At 34.8% G+C, this 16,984-nt stretch overlaps 1 protein-coding gene across 1 annotated transcript in view; it reads left to right on the top strand.

Annotated features, from left to right (window-relative positions):
• Nucleotides 1-16,984, top strand: part of CRTC3 (CREB regulated transcription coactivator 3) — an 88,066-nt gene that overhangs the window by 45,250 nt on the left and 25,832 nt on the right. The window contains exons 4-6 of the mRNA XM_074296333.1: nt 2,035-2,096; nt 3,139-3,201; nt 4,148-4,248. Coding sequence (XP_074152434.1) covers nt 2,035-2,096; nt 3,139-3,201; nt 4,148-4,248 — 226 coding nt within the window. The remainder of the gene's footprint in view (nt 1-2,034; nt 2,097-3,138; nt 3,202-4,147; nt 4,249-16,984) is intronic.

Here is a 16,984-nt window from a genome sequence, read left to right on the forward strand (position 1 = left end):
GCTTTGGAATATTATATTCTAAGCTCTCTCATCCTTTGTGTGATATATGTTAAATCTTGTGTTTCTTTATTCTGGCTTTTCAGTTCTTTAATTCATTCTTTCTGGATGCTTGTAATATTTTTTTCTTTGACATAGAACCTTTTGGTTTGGGGCTCTAATATTCCTGGGAGTTTTCATTTGGAAGTTTCAGGAAGTGACTAGTATATTCTTTTATGTCCAGTTTGCTCTCTGCTTCTAAGAGATTTAAGCAGTTTTACTTTTATAATTTCTTGAAATATATCTAAACTTTTTTTTTTGGTTATAACTTTTAATCCAGTGATTCTTGTATTTTTCTCTTTGATCTGTTTTACACATTGCTTTTGTTATAAGTGTCTTATATTTTCTTTTGTCTTTTTTTCAATCTACATTTATGGATCTTTTACTCTATATAAGAGATGAGGTAGCCAGGTAGTGCATTGAAAAGAGCACTAGAACTTACATCAAGTAAATCTCAGTTCAAATGTGACTTCTAATACTGTATGTGTGACCCTGGACACAGACCTCTGTTTTCAGTTACATAATCTATAAAATGAGGAGAATAATAGCATTCATCTCCTAGCTTTGTTATGAAGACAAAATGAGATAATATTTATAAAACACTTTGCTAACCTCAAACCTTAAATAAATTAAAGCTAATTATTCATATCAGACCTTGTGTACAAAGCTACCTAAGTAGGACTTACAAAACTCATGCTTTGACTTGAGAACCAAGATTTGCCTTGTCACTTAAGATATCAGACAAGAAACAAAACATCCACAACAGTAAGAAGGAAAAAAAATGGGAAAAGATAAATAAAGATAAAATTAAAATGGTAGCTTAATTTATAATAAGAAATAACTATAAACAATCTATAGACTATAAAATGAAATTTCTTTTCACCATGGAAAAAAATATTGCATTTGGCATTGCAGGACTTTAGTCAAACCCATCCCAGAATTACATAGTAAGGGGTAGAGCTTTTATAAATATCAAGAATATCAAAAGAATGTGGATTCACATGAAGATCACAGTGAAGAAAGCAGAATCCAATTAAGAACGTATGCACTAAACTATAGCTTTAAAAAAAAAGCAACAAAATTTTTTAAATACACAGAAGAAAAAGAATCTGGATGACACAAGTAAATGAGGTAATTTTGTTGCTAATATGTTCAAGTTAATATATACTTTTAAAAAACAAACTGTTGATGGATTTATCCTGGAAATGACCTCAGAGACTATTTAAACCAATGCCCTCTTTTTCCAATTGAGCTACATGAGACTTTGAAAAGTTAAATACCTTGTTCTAAATCACACAAGTAATAAACACCAGAGGAAGGATTTGAACCCAGATCTTCTGTCTTCAGGACAGGGAACTCAGTTTTTATTTTGTTTGTTGTTATTATTGGTTATTTGGTTTAGAATGGGAAAAAAGTCTCTATATACTCAAACCCATATACAAAATTTAGGATTAAGAATGAATAGAAAGAGGATCTTATATCAAATATGATGGTCTCTCTGCTTTGATAAAAAATTTTGTGTGTTAGTATTATGTTTTTACTAAAGCCCTGCACCAGTGGTTCCTTGCCTGGTTATGTAACATTTTGGTTTTCTTCAGTTACATGAAAAATGGTTGCTAATTTCCTTCCTTCCAACCATCCTATCAATCAGCCCCAATTTTTTGTACATATTAAAACTTTTTAAAGCACTGTACATACATATAATTTGTAAATTGGGAGAAGACATCATAGAATCAAATTTATAGCCCCTTCCTTCCCTCAATAGTGTTAGTTCTGTCATCTGCATAAGATGAAGTATTTTGTTTGGCATTTTATTTTTTGCTTTTGTTGAAGCATAGTAAGAAATTCAAGAAGTTATATGAAAACTGTAGGGTCTGGGGACACATAAAGAGAGGTCCCCTGGCTGCTGAAGGGCAATGATTCATATTAAACACCCCATCTAGCTTCTGGGGAGGCCAGCCCTTCTGTCATGCTCATTTCCTTCACTCACAATTCCACTTCGATAGCAGTTCTTATGGAGCCAGTTTCCCTGCCCAGCCTGGGGATGAAAGTTGGACAAGGTAAGCAAGATGAGTTGTTAAAGCTGGGGCAGCAGCGGGTATTCACACCGTATTGTCCTTTTGGAGTGATAAGTATTTCTAGTGCAAAAGTCTCAAAGTTTTTGTTGTTGTAAAACTGTTTTGGAGGAAGCAGTGTTGAACAGGGTGTGTCTAGTCCTGTGACTTCATCAGCTTTGGGAACTCCAGAGGAATGGTCTCAGACAGCTGCAAAATTTATTGAATTTTTCTTGGGCAACAATAAGGATAAATAAATCCTTGCGATATAAAGAGATCTAGAACCACAGACAAAAATCCGATCTTAACAAGTACAAGCAGTTCATGATTATTTTGTAATTCTGTTGCTGAAAGAGGAAAAGTCAGGTCTTCTTCCCCAGGAAACCCAACAAGCATAATGATGAGAGGCCCCAGAAAGGCTCTTTGGGCTCCTTTGAGCTGCCTCAGTTTGGAGGTTTGGCTTTGGACATTTTTCAGCCAGTCAACAAACATCACCACAGTGTAGTAAGCACTTGGCCAGGCACAAGGGAGACAATCCAGACTGCAAGGGGCTCACATTTCTTTGTACAGATAAGTTTTTGTTAAGAGAAGATGCCTCAAACTTTCCAGCTGAACTTGTCCTTCTGCTAAACTGGAGAGCCCAAGGTAGTTCTGTCATTCCCCATTATTGGATCCTTCGAATGGGACCCTTTGCCTTCAAATAGTCAACAATTGTTTTTGTACAATTAGGGCATAAGAAGGGTAGCTTATGCCTTGCATTAAGATCCACAATTAATTTTTGCTCTGTGGTTAGTTAGTTAATAAATAAAGCTGTTATTCATATTTCTTCAAAAGAAAGGAGATGTTTAATGTCTTTATTTTAAGGAATCTTCTAGTTTATTTCTTCATTTTACAAATGGAGGAATTAAGAACCAGAAATTCTCTAAAACCTCAAAAGTCTCATCTAGGATCATAGGGAGCAGAACGCAGGTCTCCAGGGTGCTTCCTACCAACTGCCTCTCATGTGGCTGAGGGTCTCTTCATTTTTTTCTTCTTTTGATTTTCAAAGGCAGCAGCCTTCTTGGAAGGAAGAGAAGCAGCCCGGATTCAGGCTGACATCTGCACTTAATAGGTAAAGTACTTCTTTTCCTCTAAATCCTTGTTGTAGGAAAATGACTGCAATAGAAAAAGCTAACCAAGATGGGCTATCTTTGTGCTCTTTATGTACTATCTCATTGCTAAGACATCCTTTTGCTTCTGTTAATTAAAATCTTTCTTCTCTCACGAATACTACTATTCACTTACTTGTCTAATAAGGCAAAGGATGATAGATTTGCCCCAATGGGTCTCAACATGAAACATGGCCCAGACAAAGACAAAAGCAGGCCCTGATGGGGCCAGGTCAATGTGAGCCCTGTAACCTAGACTGGCTTGGAGACATGAATTTAGGAAGAAGCTCAGAATTCCAGTGTTCTGGAGGTCAAGATAACACATGTTAGATATGGTGAGGATTGTCCTCACTACAAACGGACTATTGATGTTCTTCTGCATAGGAATAAATAGTCTCAAATGGGAAGTCTAGTGTCATGAGTGGAACTGTCAGTCCTTTATGGGCCAGGGAAGATTAGGAAGGTGTCAGAGCACTAGGCCTTATGTTGGTAAGTCCTAGGGAGCAGACCAATGGAGATTTATGAAACATCCAGACAACTTTCTGAGTTCCTTCTCAATGAAGGAGGCAGGGTTATCTCCAATCATCAAAGCTAACCTCTCAAAGCTCACATTACAGAATTGGAGCACATGAACTTCCTTGTAAATTTACATTGGGGATTTCATAGGAGGCAGCTTGCATTTTAGGGCAATAGATCTTTTCCCAGATCAACCATAGAGAATTGTAGTGACCTGTAATATATAAATAAGGGTCATGGAAAGAAATTAACCTTTCTTCCTTTGCTAGTGTTTTTTCACGCTTAATGATTGTTTCTACAAAGGAGATAGTAAGGCCATGTTTCCCAAGAGTTTTTGATTTTGAGATTCACAATCAATCTCCCTTCCCTTCCCCTCTACTCTCCTCTCTTTAGGACCAATTCAGACTCTGCTCTTCATACCAGCGCCTTAAGCACCAAGCCACAGGACCCCTATGGAGAAGGTGACCAGTCTTCCTGGCCTGCCCACTGCATGGGTAAGATGGGGCACTAATCCATTGGATTTTGAGGATGATTTTTCTCACGTGAAGGAGATGATAAGGACAAGAAGCAGTTTATAGTATTTCTGTATTATTCCTGTTTACACTGGAATCAGGAGTATTTGATAATGTCATCTAATTTCTTTGTATTCACTGTGTAATGACATGTACACATGCTATATATGACACAGGCAGAATTGTAAAGGAGAGATTCCATTTCTACTTATCAGGAGCTTATAATATGTAATAGTTCCAAATAATGTATACTTGTGGAATCCTGCTAATTGGTAGGTGGATTTACATACCTAAAGTCAGAAAAATAACAAAAACCTTTAGGACTTAGGTCTGAATTGAAATAAGGAAAAAAAAAACTTCCAACTGTGAACTAATTCTTCTATCTTTCTCTGTTTTTAAAACTCAAAAGTTCCAATTAGTTCTCACAATGACTCCTTCTGGTGTGCATTAATTGATTAAGAAACCAAATTTATTGGATCCTTACGATGTGCCAAGCATTGTGCTAAGCACTGGTGATACGAATACAAAAAAAGCAAGACAGTCCCTGCTCTCAAAGAGTTCATATCCTAATTGACAGTCATCGCATTACAGAAAGTTTGATTGTAGGGCAGGCAAGGAGTCCGGGGAGTTTTAAGGATGCAGTTATAAGCATCTATATAATAGATGGGAAGGCCTGAAGGTTCTTAGGGAACAGGAGGGCAGGTGGGAAGGCCTGGTCCATCTCATCAGAAGAAATGGAGCAATTGATTTCCATCTCATTCAAACCTTATGAGCAGTCATGGAGCCAAGGCAAGGAAGGATACAAGAGAGCAGAATGCCTCTGGTGGAAGTGTTCTTCCTATCTGGCGGGCTGGGGAAGGAAGAGCGCAAGAGGAATAAGGCACTATTTCCTCCCTTGTTGTGGCAGCTCTTTCTGCTTATCTGTTAGTTATGCATTGAGTAAATATGAGCTGAACAAATGAATGAGTGAAGGAAAGTCTCTAATTTGGAATATTCATAACAAGCAAATCTATACTTTCCTTAATGACAGCTCTCTTTCAAAGTGTAATGGGTCTTAGAATAGATTTAGGCCTACTGCAGATGGGTTTGTTTCCACGTCTGTAAAACCATGAGGGCAAAGTAAGGTTGATTGTATTAGAGTTTCTAAGAGAGGTTCTGTGGCAGATTGTGAGGGTGAGGGCTGAGAAACAGATAAGAGGAAGTAGATGTGGAGGGGGACTTACAGGAATAGAATAAAAAACAGAAGAGAGTCTAATACATGTCCCTAAGGAAATGCAGAATTAGCAATAGCTCATTTAGTCTCAGTTAAATCCAAGACTGAAGTTGATTGGCAGACAGTGCTTTGAAAGCCAGAATAAGGACTTTTCCTATTCTAGGCAGTTCTCTTATCTGATTCATAAAGCTGTGGTTTTTCTGGAAGGAATGTGGAATGAAGTGAAAGTAGAAGAATCAATGGCAATATGAATAGGGGAACATGTTTCTGAACATTAGGGACTAATAAGGGAAGAAAAAAAGGCAATAGCTAAAAGGGCTGCTCAAATGAGGTGATGGGCATTTAAAATAAGAAGATTTTGACTCACTTTAGCAGAAAAAAGTAACTATGCTAAGAGATTAATATTGATTTTGCCTTTCTATAGGGAAACGCAGTCAATTTGAAGTTTGAAACCCTAATGTGTGGATCACAACATATCATTTTCACTATTTTTGTATATTGTCTTTCTCATTTTTTCTTTTTTGATCCGATTTTTCTTGTGCAACAAGATAATTATATAAATATGTATGCATATGTTAGATTTAACACATATTTTTACCAAGTTTAACATATACTCCGATTACTTGCCATCTGGGGAGGAGATATGGAGAAGGGGAGGGGAAATTGGAGCACAAGATTTTGCAAGGATCTCTTGGAAAATTATACATGCATATGTTAATAAAAATAAAAAATAATATAAAATAAGAAATAATAAAAATTTGAAAATAATAAATAATTTGAAAAATTAAAAAAAGAAAAAAGAAAGAAACCCTAGTGTGAATCTAGGATCTGCCCCTTCTACTTAAAACCCCCACTTTTCTCATCTGTAAGACTGAACTTGGGTAGGCTAAGGTCTTCCAGTTCAAAAAAATCCAGGCATCCTAACATCTTTCCCATATATCTTCTCCTTTGCCTCTATCCTAGGACAGGCTCTTTTTAACCTTTGCACAGTTACAGTAAAAACATAACTATTATAATAACAACAATTGACATAGCATATTAAGTTTTGTAAAATGCTTTATTTATATGTTCATTTAATCCCCCAGCAATCTTGTAGGATGTGTCTTACTATCTCTAATAATAACTGATATTTATTTAGTGCATTAGATTTCAGAGTATTTTATATAACATCTCATTTGAACATCTCATTGAACACCCTGTGAAGTAGGTTATATTTTGAGTTACACAATACACACGGGGATTCAAGAGTTAAGCCAGCTGCCTGGGGCCACACAGCAATTTAGTGTCCAGATTCCAAAGCCACTTTTATGTCTCTAGATCACACTTTCCTTATTTGAAAACTGAAGTTGTTTCTAAATTGCCAATGTTCTCTCAATCCCCCTCTAACTCCAAATCTCATAACAATAAACTTCTTATGCCCTTTTCTTAATTACTTTTATATTCTTAGTGCCTTATATACAGTACATATTCCATTATGGTTGAATGAGTAAATGAAGAATTGAGACTTATAATGGATAAGAAAATGAGAATGGTAAAGGTGAGAAATGTTAATAAGCAGGATGAAATAAGAATTACAAAGCATAGAAGAATCTAGACATCAAACCGATTGGACTGATCAATAAAAGATCACAATATAGTTATTTAAACAGGTCTACTTCATTTATTTTTCCTTAAATCATCAATTAGACATTGTTGGCCTCCTAAATTTGCAAGAATCCAAGGTAGTCATACTGCAAGCTTTATTGCTGACTATTTGCTTTTCTGTATGTAATGTTTCCTTGCAGTTAAACCATAAATCAAAAACGTGTCCAAATATGGATTTGTGTTTACATGGGAAAGCTATTTGTATTTTAAAAATTCAAGTCTCCAAGGATGAGAACCATTTCTGGAGACCTAGATTTGCTGGTGGGAGCTATTTTAAAATTTCTTGTATTTTCCCCTCTGTAATTCATTAAAGCTTTTCATTCTCCTTCCTTTGGAATTTAAAAATATCAACTAGCTTTGCAAAAAAAAAAGTATTTCTAATCATAGATTTTACCAAAAAAGGTTAAGAAAAAAAAAGATGGGAAAATGTAATTTAAGTCTAGGATGAAGCACTTTAGTAGTGGTGATAACAGCTGTTCTTTCCCTGGGAATTTTTACTGGATATAGTGATTGCACCCTAGGGTTCTCTCTAATTTTCTTAGTTATAAGCAAATAACTAACTATAAACTATGTAAGCTAAGGATCATTGAATGTAAGTTAATTTGATACACATATAATTGGATGTATACTTATGATTGTACTCTATGATGACAGTTATACTAGAAATGACTGTAACTGCTTAGTATTACTTTGTTATATTTTGTTATATCTGCACTTTTCGTCTTGTTTTTCACTTCCCAATCTGTAGAAATGATGGCAGTGCCAGAATTTCCCCGTACCATGTATAATTTAATTCTTCTTTTCCTCTGTCTCTCTCTCTCTCTCTCTCTCTTTGCCTTTCTCTGTCTCTGACTCACATCTCTGTCTCTGTCTGTCATACATACGCACACAATCTGGATCCAACTTTCAAGCAGCTACCTTTTGCCCATGGTTAAGACTCGCAAAGTTTTCTATTTGCTACTATCATCTATCACCATCCATGGAGAATGGAGGCAGTGTCTGGCACAGGGCTTGGGCAGTCACCTTATTCAGGGTTCCAGCTAGAAAAAGCTGGGGACATCCTTCCTTTCACTTCTACCTGCCCTAGAGACCAAGACTGGCTTGATTACAGCAACTTTTCTCATAAGGAGAGATCTCATGGATTCCAGGTTAAACTAAAAAGAACTCAAAAGTTGGTTTGACACCTAAAATTCCTCTTGATGGAGGATGAATTAGAGATCCAGCTTAAAATGCAAGAAGCTTTAATGAATGGCACTTTTTCAGTTATTATCAAGAACTTCCTATGTCCCTGTAGCATACTGTGGGATACAGATAGAAACAAAGAAAGACAATCTTTGCCCTCAAGGATCTCAGCCTGAAGAGGGTGTGAAATGCATTGGAGGGGAGGGTGTACTTGACTTGTGCCAGTGCAGATCAGGGAGCAATGAACTGAACTCTGTCTTCATCCAGTCAGAGAGGTGGGGAGGGAGTCCCAAGGCTGATGAGGTTTTGTAGCATACCGAGATTATCCCAAGAATGAGCTTCCTGAGACATAGGGAAGAAGTCAGTTGGAGAAGTCCCTAAATGGTACAGCCAGAGGAGGAATGAGGAATCTAATAGTAACATGAAAGCAACTGATAATAATATTTGTAAAAACAAAACAAAACTTAGCAGCAGTGAGAACTGGACCTGAAGTCAGGAGGACCTGAGTTCAAATCTGGCCTCAGACACTTAACACTTCCTAGCTGTGTGACCGTGGGCAAGTCACTTAACCCCAATTGCCTCAGCCAAAAGAAAAAATAGTACAGTGCCTGGCACTGTATAATCCTCTAACTATATAAATGATCATTACTCCCTTCCCTGATATGCCAAAAAAAAAAAAAAAAAAAAAAAAAAAAAAGCCTAAAAATGTGGGGAAAAGCACCATCAGAAAGGTATTGAATTATAATTTCCCTAAATTTCATCTGTATTCAAATGACAAGTAAACAAGAGGAAATAGAAGGAAAATGTAAAGCTTTACCCTTAGGTTAAAAAAATCAGTTACCTAGATAAGTACTCTCTGAGAAGTTTGGTAAGACAAACCATTTAGGTGAGAAAGATCTTGCAGTCTTAGTGGGTTACAGGTTCAATTTTAATCTACAGTGTGGTTTAACAGTCAGAATTTCTAATGCATTCTCTAGATTATGTAGATAAGTAGTAATTATTAGAATAGGTAGTCTAATGTAACACTTAGGTTTGCAAAGTGCTTTACAAATATCTCATTTGATCCTCATAACAACCCTGCTATTAATAACTCCATTTCACAGTTGAGGAAACAGGCAGAATGGCTTACCTAGGATCAAATAGCTAGGTACAAAAAATTTAAGATCCAGAAAATCTGAGTTGCAGGTCATCCAGCTCAGTGAAGGTATCCTAGGTAGCTGGAGATACAGAGCATAATTCTCTGCTGAATGGCTCTAGAATTCAAAAGGCAAGTCCCTATGGGTGATAGATCAGTCATTGAAGCTGGGGAAATGATTGTGATCCCAAAGGAGAATGTATAGTGGGGGGAAAAAGAAGATCCAGCACAGTCCTTTTAGGAACACTCACATTAAGAAGTGGGAGGGTGGAAAGGGATTAAGAGAGAACTAGAAGAATGGGGTGTCTCTGGAGCCAGGGGTGTCAGAGGATCTAGTCAGCAGCATCACAAGCCACTGAAAGGATAATGAGAAAAAGAGAGCATTAGTTAAATTGATATTATAAAGTAAAGATTTCTTTTTTTTTTTTTAAAGACATGGCAATACCCTGAGCATATTTACAGGCAGATAGGAAGAGGCTTAGAGGAGGAGAGAACTGTCCCAAGAGACAGAACAGAAGTTAGGAGATGAATTCTTGGGCATGGAAAGTATTCACATAGAAACTAGAGGGCCACTTCTTCTGGGTGTTAGAGAAAAGATTCTTAATTCAAAGAGAAACTGAGTTAATCTCTAAGGCTCCTTCCAATTCTGAGATTCAAAAATGCAATTTGTTTTTCCTTATAGAGTATACACAATAAGCATGAAATAGGTTTATAGACTTTTGAATTACCCAGAGAAAATGAAACTTTCAGAAGAGTGTTTCAGGCATACAGAGCCTCAGCAAAAAAAATTATTTAAGGAAGTAAATGAATAAGTTAATAAATAATAAAAAGATGATTAAGGTAAAGAATTTTTAGCTATGTGCTAAGGTAGAAAAGAAATCCACAAAAATCATCTACATTTTTATTTATCACTAACAAAAACCAGAAGGCAATTTTTCCCAAATTTATTTTATTTGAAGAAAGAATAACAGAAAAAAGAAAAACAAACGCAGTGCAAAACAAAAGAAAAAATTATCATGCCCAGCAGAATATTGGGGAGAATTAAAAATATGTAACAATACATACCAATTTTAAAAAGTACATAAGTAGAAGAAATTATATTCATGAGTGTACATCTTTTCTTTACTTCCTTGTAAATTGTTCTTTTGTTTTCTGCTGCATATCTTTTTTACTCTATTCTTTTTTCCTCCTTTCATCCCCCTTACCACACCAAAGAAGGCTAGCTATGTAGTTAAGAAAGGATATATATATATATATATACATACATATATATATATATATATACATACATACATATATATATATCCTTTCTTAACTACATAGCTATATATATATATACACACATATATATATATATATGTACACATACACGTATTTCTCTTTCATCCCTAGCACTCCCAAGCAAGCTACAATGAAGAAAAATATATATTTTTGTATATATGTAGATATATACATGCATACACACAGACATATCCCACAAAAACATATCCCTCTCCCTGCTAACTCTTTCATTAAATTGTGCTTCATAACTTGGCCTACTATTAATTACTTAACCTCCCCTCATCTAGGGATTCCTCCCTTCTTCCCTTACCCTTTGCTTCCCCATCCACCCATCCTTCCTTATTTCTTCATAAATTTTGGAGGGTGCTATACCCTTCATGGCATATATATAGTGTGACTTATTGAATCCATTCCCTATGTAATCAGTTTTTCAGAACTATGAGCCCACTTGCCCCCTCTAATGCCTCTGTGTCTGTTCTTTCTCTACACCTCATTTGTATAACATAATTACTCTATTTACTTTAACTGTGCCAATTTTTTGAACAGCCCTATTGTTAATATAAATCTTAAACATATAGTATGCATTTCTCATGTAAAACAAACATAAGCAGTTTGTCCACATTTAAATAGTTTGTCCATGTTGAGTTCTTAAAAAATTGATCTTTGATATTTACTCTTATATGTTAAGTTTGGGTTTGGTTGATAGAGAGCCTTGAAAATCTGCAAGTTCATTGAATGTGCATTTTTTCTTATTCAATGTTATAGTTAATTTTGCTGGATATATTTTTGGTTGCAGACCTAGTACTTTTGATTATTGGTAGATGTGATTCCAGAATCTGCAGTCTTTCTTTTATTATGGCTACTGATAAATCTTGCACAATTCTAATTATAGTTCCAGTGTATTTGATTTTTTTTTTTGTTTCTTGCAAATGTTCTCTTTGATCTGGGAGTTTTGAAATTTGGCAGTAATGTTCCTATGTTTTCCACCATCATCATAACTCCCTTTTTGAGGTGGTAATCATTGGTTTGGTTTTTTTCTGTTTCTGCTTTCCCCTTGTGTTCTATCACTCCAGTATAATTTTCTTGAATTATTTCCTGCATTATTGTGTCAAGGTTCTTTTTTTTTTTTTTTGTAACAACTTTTTGGCAGTTCCATTATTCTTAAATTTTCTTTTCTTGATCTATCCTTTCATAGCACCACTGACTTCGCCTTGCTCAATTCTAATTTTCAAAGAGTTAGTTTCATCTTTGAGACTCTGTACTTCCTTTTTAAATTGGTTAACTTTTTTTTTTTCATAACCTTCTTGTTTTCCTTGGATGGTTTTAATTTTTTTCTTTAGTTTTTTTTTTCTCAATGTCTTTCATTTGATTTTTAAATTCTTTTTTCAGTTCTTTACATTTTCTTTGGGCAGGGAACCATTTCACATTACTCTTTAGAGTAGAAGTTTTTTTCTTTTCCTTTTTTTTTTTTTTTTTTTTTTTTTTAAAGTCAAGTGTCCTCTGAAGAAGAACCCTGGTCTTCCCTGTTTCCATAGTATGTTTCTATGGTGGGGTTCTTTCTTCTTTGCCTGTTCATTTTTTTTAATAAGACATATTATCTTTATAATTTTATAAATTTTAATAAGACATATTATCATGGGGGGATGGTGCCTCTGGCTTCCCTTCAGCTCTCCCCTCTGACCAAGAACTCTAGACCAAGAGCCCCTCTCCTGCAAGTATCGGCAGCCAGCAGCATCCCTGCCCCACTGCTGCTGCACTCTCAGTGTGCTGGCTCCTTCTCACCCAGGGCCCTGTCATTCCTGATCAACATTTGAGGAGGTGAAGGTCTCTGAGGTTCCTGCTGAGGTTCCAGCCAGCCCCAGCCAGCCCCAAAGCTCACTGCTTGGAGTTTCTGCTGAGCTAGCTGGGAGATGTTTGCACTTGAGACAGATTAATCCTGGCCCAGGATCTTCAGATCTTGTCAGTTGTGTCTGAAGGACTCCTGTTCTGTCATAATTCTTCTTGATTTTTTCCTCAGTCTGAGGCCCAAATTTGTTTTCTTTGTGGGGGAAATTGGGAGAGCTTGAAATTTACCAACCAATCTGCCATCTTTCCAGAATCCTCCCTGTGGATGACAATTTTTAAAGAGATGCCACTTAAAATACCAAGAAAATACATAAAACAATTTGGCCTTTAATTTATGAAGACTTAGGTGAATGTGTATAAAGGAAACTTCAAAACAAATTTGACAGAAATAAATAAAGAAAGAAATACTTGGACTATCCCCTAACCATAAATAGGTCAAAATAGGGTATTTTAAATGTCAGTGCTTTGCAAAGTATTATTTAGATTCTATTTAATACTAGTTAACATAGCAACAAACTTTTTTTTAATAGAACAAGATACAACAATTATAATAAAGATGAAATAAGACTTAACTGATCAGATTTCAAATTATCATACAGAATAGTAAAAAGTCTTTGGTATGGACATTTTTAAAAATAGGAAAATAGATCAGTAGAACAAAATAATTTAGCCCTAGAATCCAAAAGAATTAAATTATTAATTATTATTTGATAAATTATTAAAATATTAAACAACTGGAATAAATTATTGAAGAGAAAGTAGATTTAATTACATGAAAATATATAGTTTATGAAACAAGAGATAATATAACCACAATACAAAGAAAAGAAACAGGGACAGCTAGGTGGTACAGTGAATAGAGCACCAGCCCTGAAGTCAGGAGGGGACCTGAGTTCAAATCTAGTCTCAGACACTTAACACTAGCTCTGTGACCCTGGGTAAATCACTTAACCCCAATTGCCTTAGCAAAAAAACAAAAGGAAGGAAGGAAGAAAAGAAAGAAAGAAAGAAACAGACTGAGAAACAAATCTCTAACGTAAATTAAATCTGCTATCTATAATCCATAAGGACCTGAGTCAGATTTATAAAAATAATAATTCTCTGGTTAATATCAAAGAATTAGGTCTTTTTAAATTAATTTTATAATTATAAAATTTTTTGACAGTACATATGCATGAATAATTTTTTTTATAACATTATCCCTTGTATCCATTTTTTCAATTTTTCTCCTCCCTCACTCTACTCCCTCCCCTAGATGACAGGCAATCCCATACATATTAAATGTGTTACAATATAACCTAGATATAATATTTGTGTGTAAATCCAATTTTCTTGTTGCATGTTAAGAATTGGATTCCGAAGGTATAAGTAACCTGGGTAGAAAGACAGTAGTGCTAACAGTTTACATTCACTCCCCAGTGTTCCTTCTCTGGGTGTAGTTATTTCTGTCCATCATTGATCAACTGGAAGTGAGTTGGATCTTCTTTATGTTGAAGATTTCCACTTCCATCAGGATACATCCTCATACAGTATTGTTGTTGAAGTGTATTGTGATCCTCTGGTTCTGCTCATTTCACTCAGCATCAGTTCATGCAAGTCTCTCCAAATCTTTCTGAATTCATCCTGCTGGTCATTTCTTACAGAGCAATAATGTTCCATAACCTTCATATACCATAATTTACCCAACCATTCTCCAATTGATGGACATCCATTCATCTTCCAGTTTCTAGCCACTACAAAAAGAGCTGCCACAAACATTTTGGCACATACAGGTCCCTTTCTCATTTTTAGTATTTCTTTGGGATATAAGCCCAATAGTAGCACTGCTGGATCAAAGGGTATGCACAGTTTGATAACTTTTTGGGCATAATTTCAAATTGCTCTCCAGAATGGCTGGATTCTTTCACAACTCCACCAACAATGCATCATTGTCCCAGTTTTCCCACATCTCCTCCAACATTCATCATTATTTGTTCTTGTCATCTTAGCCAATCTGACAGGTGTGTAGTGGTATCTCAGAGTTGTCTTAATTTGCATTTCTCTGATCAGTAGTGATTTGGAACACTCTTTCATATGAGTGGATATAGTTTCAATTTCATCATCTGAGAATTGTCTATTCATATCCTTTGACCATTTGTCAATTGGAGAATAGTTTGATTTCTTATAAATTAGGGTCAGTTCTCTATATATTTTGGAAATGAGACCTTTATCAAAACCTTTAACTTTAAAAATATTTTCCCAATTTGTTACTTCCCTTCTAATCTTGTTTGTATTAGTTTTGTTTGTACAAAATCTTTTTAATTTGATGTAATCAAAATCTTCTATTTTGTGATCAATAATGATCTCTAGTTCTCCTCTGGTCATAAATTCCTTCCTCCTGCACAGGTCTGAGAGGTAGACTATCCTCTGTTCCTCTAATCTATTTATGGTCTTGTTCTTTATGCCTAAATCATGGACCCATTTTGATCTTATCTTGGTATATGGTGTTAAGTGTGAATCCAAATCTAATTTCTGCCATACTAATTTCCAGTTTTCCCAACAGTTTTTTTCAAATAATGAATTCTTATCCCAAATGTTGGTATCTTTGGGTTTGTCAAACACTAGATTGCTATAGTTGTACCCTATTTTGTCCTGTGTACCTAATCTGTTCCACTGATTGACTGGTCTATTTCTAGCCAATACCAAATGGTTTTGATGACTGCTGCTTTATAATATAGCTTTAGATCAGGTACAGCTAGACCACCTTCATCTGACTTTTTTTTCATTAATTCCCTTGAAATTCTCGACCTTTTATTCTTCCATATGAATTTTGTTGTCATTTTTTCTAGGTCATTAAAATAGTTTCTTGGGAGTATGATTGGTATAGCACTAAATAAATAGATTAGTTTGGGGAGTATTGTCATCTTTATTATATTCGCTTGGGTTATCCACAAGCACTGAATGTCTTTCCAATTATTTAAATCTGACTTTATTTTTGTGGCAAGTGTTTTGTAATTTTGCTCATATAATTCCTGACTTTTCTTTGGTAGATGGATTCCCAAATATTTTATACTCTCAACATTTGTTTGGAATGGAATTTCTCTTTGTATCTCTTACTGTTGCATTTTGTTGGTGATGTATAAAAATGCTGAGGATTTATGTGGATTTATTTTGTATCCAGCAACTTTGCTAAAGTTGTGAATTATTTCTAATAACTTTTTATTAGAATCTCTGGGATTCTCTAAGTATACCATCATATCATCTGCAAAGAGTGACAGTTTGATTTCCTTCTTACCTACTCTTTTTCTTTAATCTCTTTCTCGACTCTTATTGCCGAGGCTAGCGTTTCTAGTACAATATTGAATAGTAATGGTGATAGTGGGCAACCTTGTTTCACTCCTGATCTTACTGGGAAAGGTTCCAGTTTATCTCCATTGCATATTATGCTTACTGATGGTCTTAAATATATGCTCCTGACTATTTTAAGGAATACTCCATTTATTCCTATACTCTCAAGCGTTTTTAGTAGGAATGGATGTATTTTATCAAATGCTTTTTCTGCATCTGTTGAGATAATCATATGGTTTTTATTAATTTGATTATTAATATTAATTAGAAAGTTCTTGAAGGAAATAATGTAATTCAATGTTTTAGTTCTGTGATTAACAGAGAAATACAAATTGAAATACCTTTGACTTGACATGTTAACTTGTCAAAGATAGTTAAAAACTATAAAATACTTTGTAGCTTAGTCTGTAGAGGAATAGGCACAAATTGTTGATGAAACTGAATTGGTGGGATCTTTCTGAAAAGAAATTAACCTAATCAGAATTGTTAAGGATACTGTCCTCCATTTTCCTCTTTTTTTGTGGTAGAACATTTTATGTTTATCATATAACTATCTCTCTCTTTCGCTCTTTCTCTTTCTCTCTTTCTCTTTCTCTCTCTATATGTATATATTTACATACACAAACATTAATGTTGTAAAATGCTGATCAGAACTCGGTTTGGGTTTGTTTGTTTGTTTGTTTTGCCTTTATTCTCTCATTCCTATTTTACAAAATATTTTTTTATTTACTGTTTTTGTGAGTATTCTATTCAAATTCAAAATTCTATTCAAAAGAAAAAGTCCTATCTGCACAGAATAACTGTGAGGAATTAAAAATGATATGTGATATGAGGTGGTAATGTGATTTGCTAATACTATTCCTAAATCAACAAATAATATAAATATCAAAAATACTTTAGAATTTTTAAAAGTCACAGAATAATTTTAAAAACAGGATTTGCAGAGTGACATATTGACTAAGGTTATGTAAAAACAGCAAGAATACTTTATAAGTATGTGACTAGAAAAGAGATAAAAAGGGAATGTAAAGCAATCATGTCATTACTCTTATTTAAATTCAAGAATCATTGATTACATGCCTCCTATGTGC

The sequence above is a fragment of the Sminthopsis crassicaudata genome, chromosome 2 (assembly GCF_048593235.1).
Source record: "Sminthopsis crassicaudata isolate SCR6 chromosome 2, ASM4859323v1, whole genome shotgun sequence".
Taxonomy (NCBI): domain Eukaryota; kingdom Metazoa; phylum Chordata; class Mammalia; order Dasyuromorphia; family Dasyuridae; genus Sminthopsis; species Sminthopsis crassicaudata.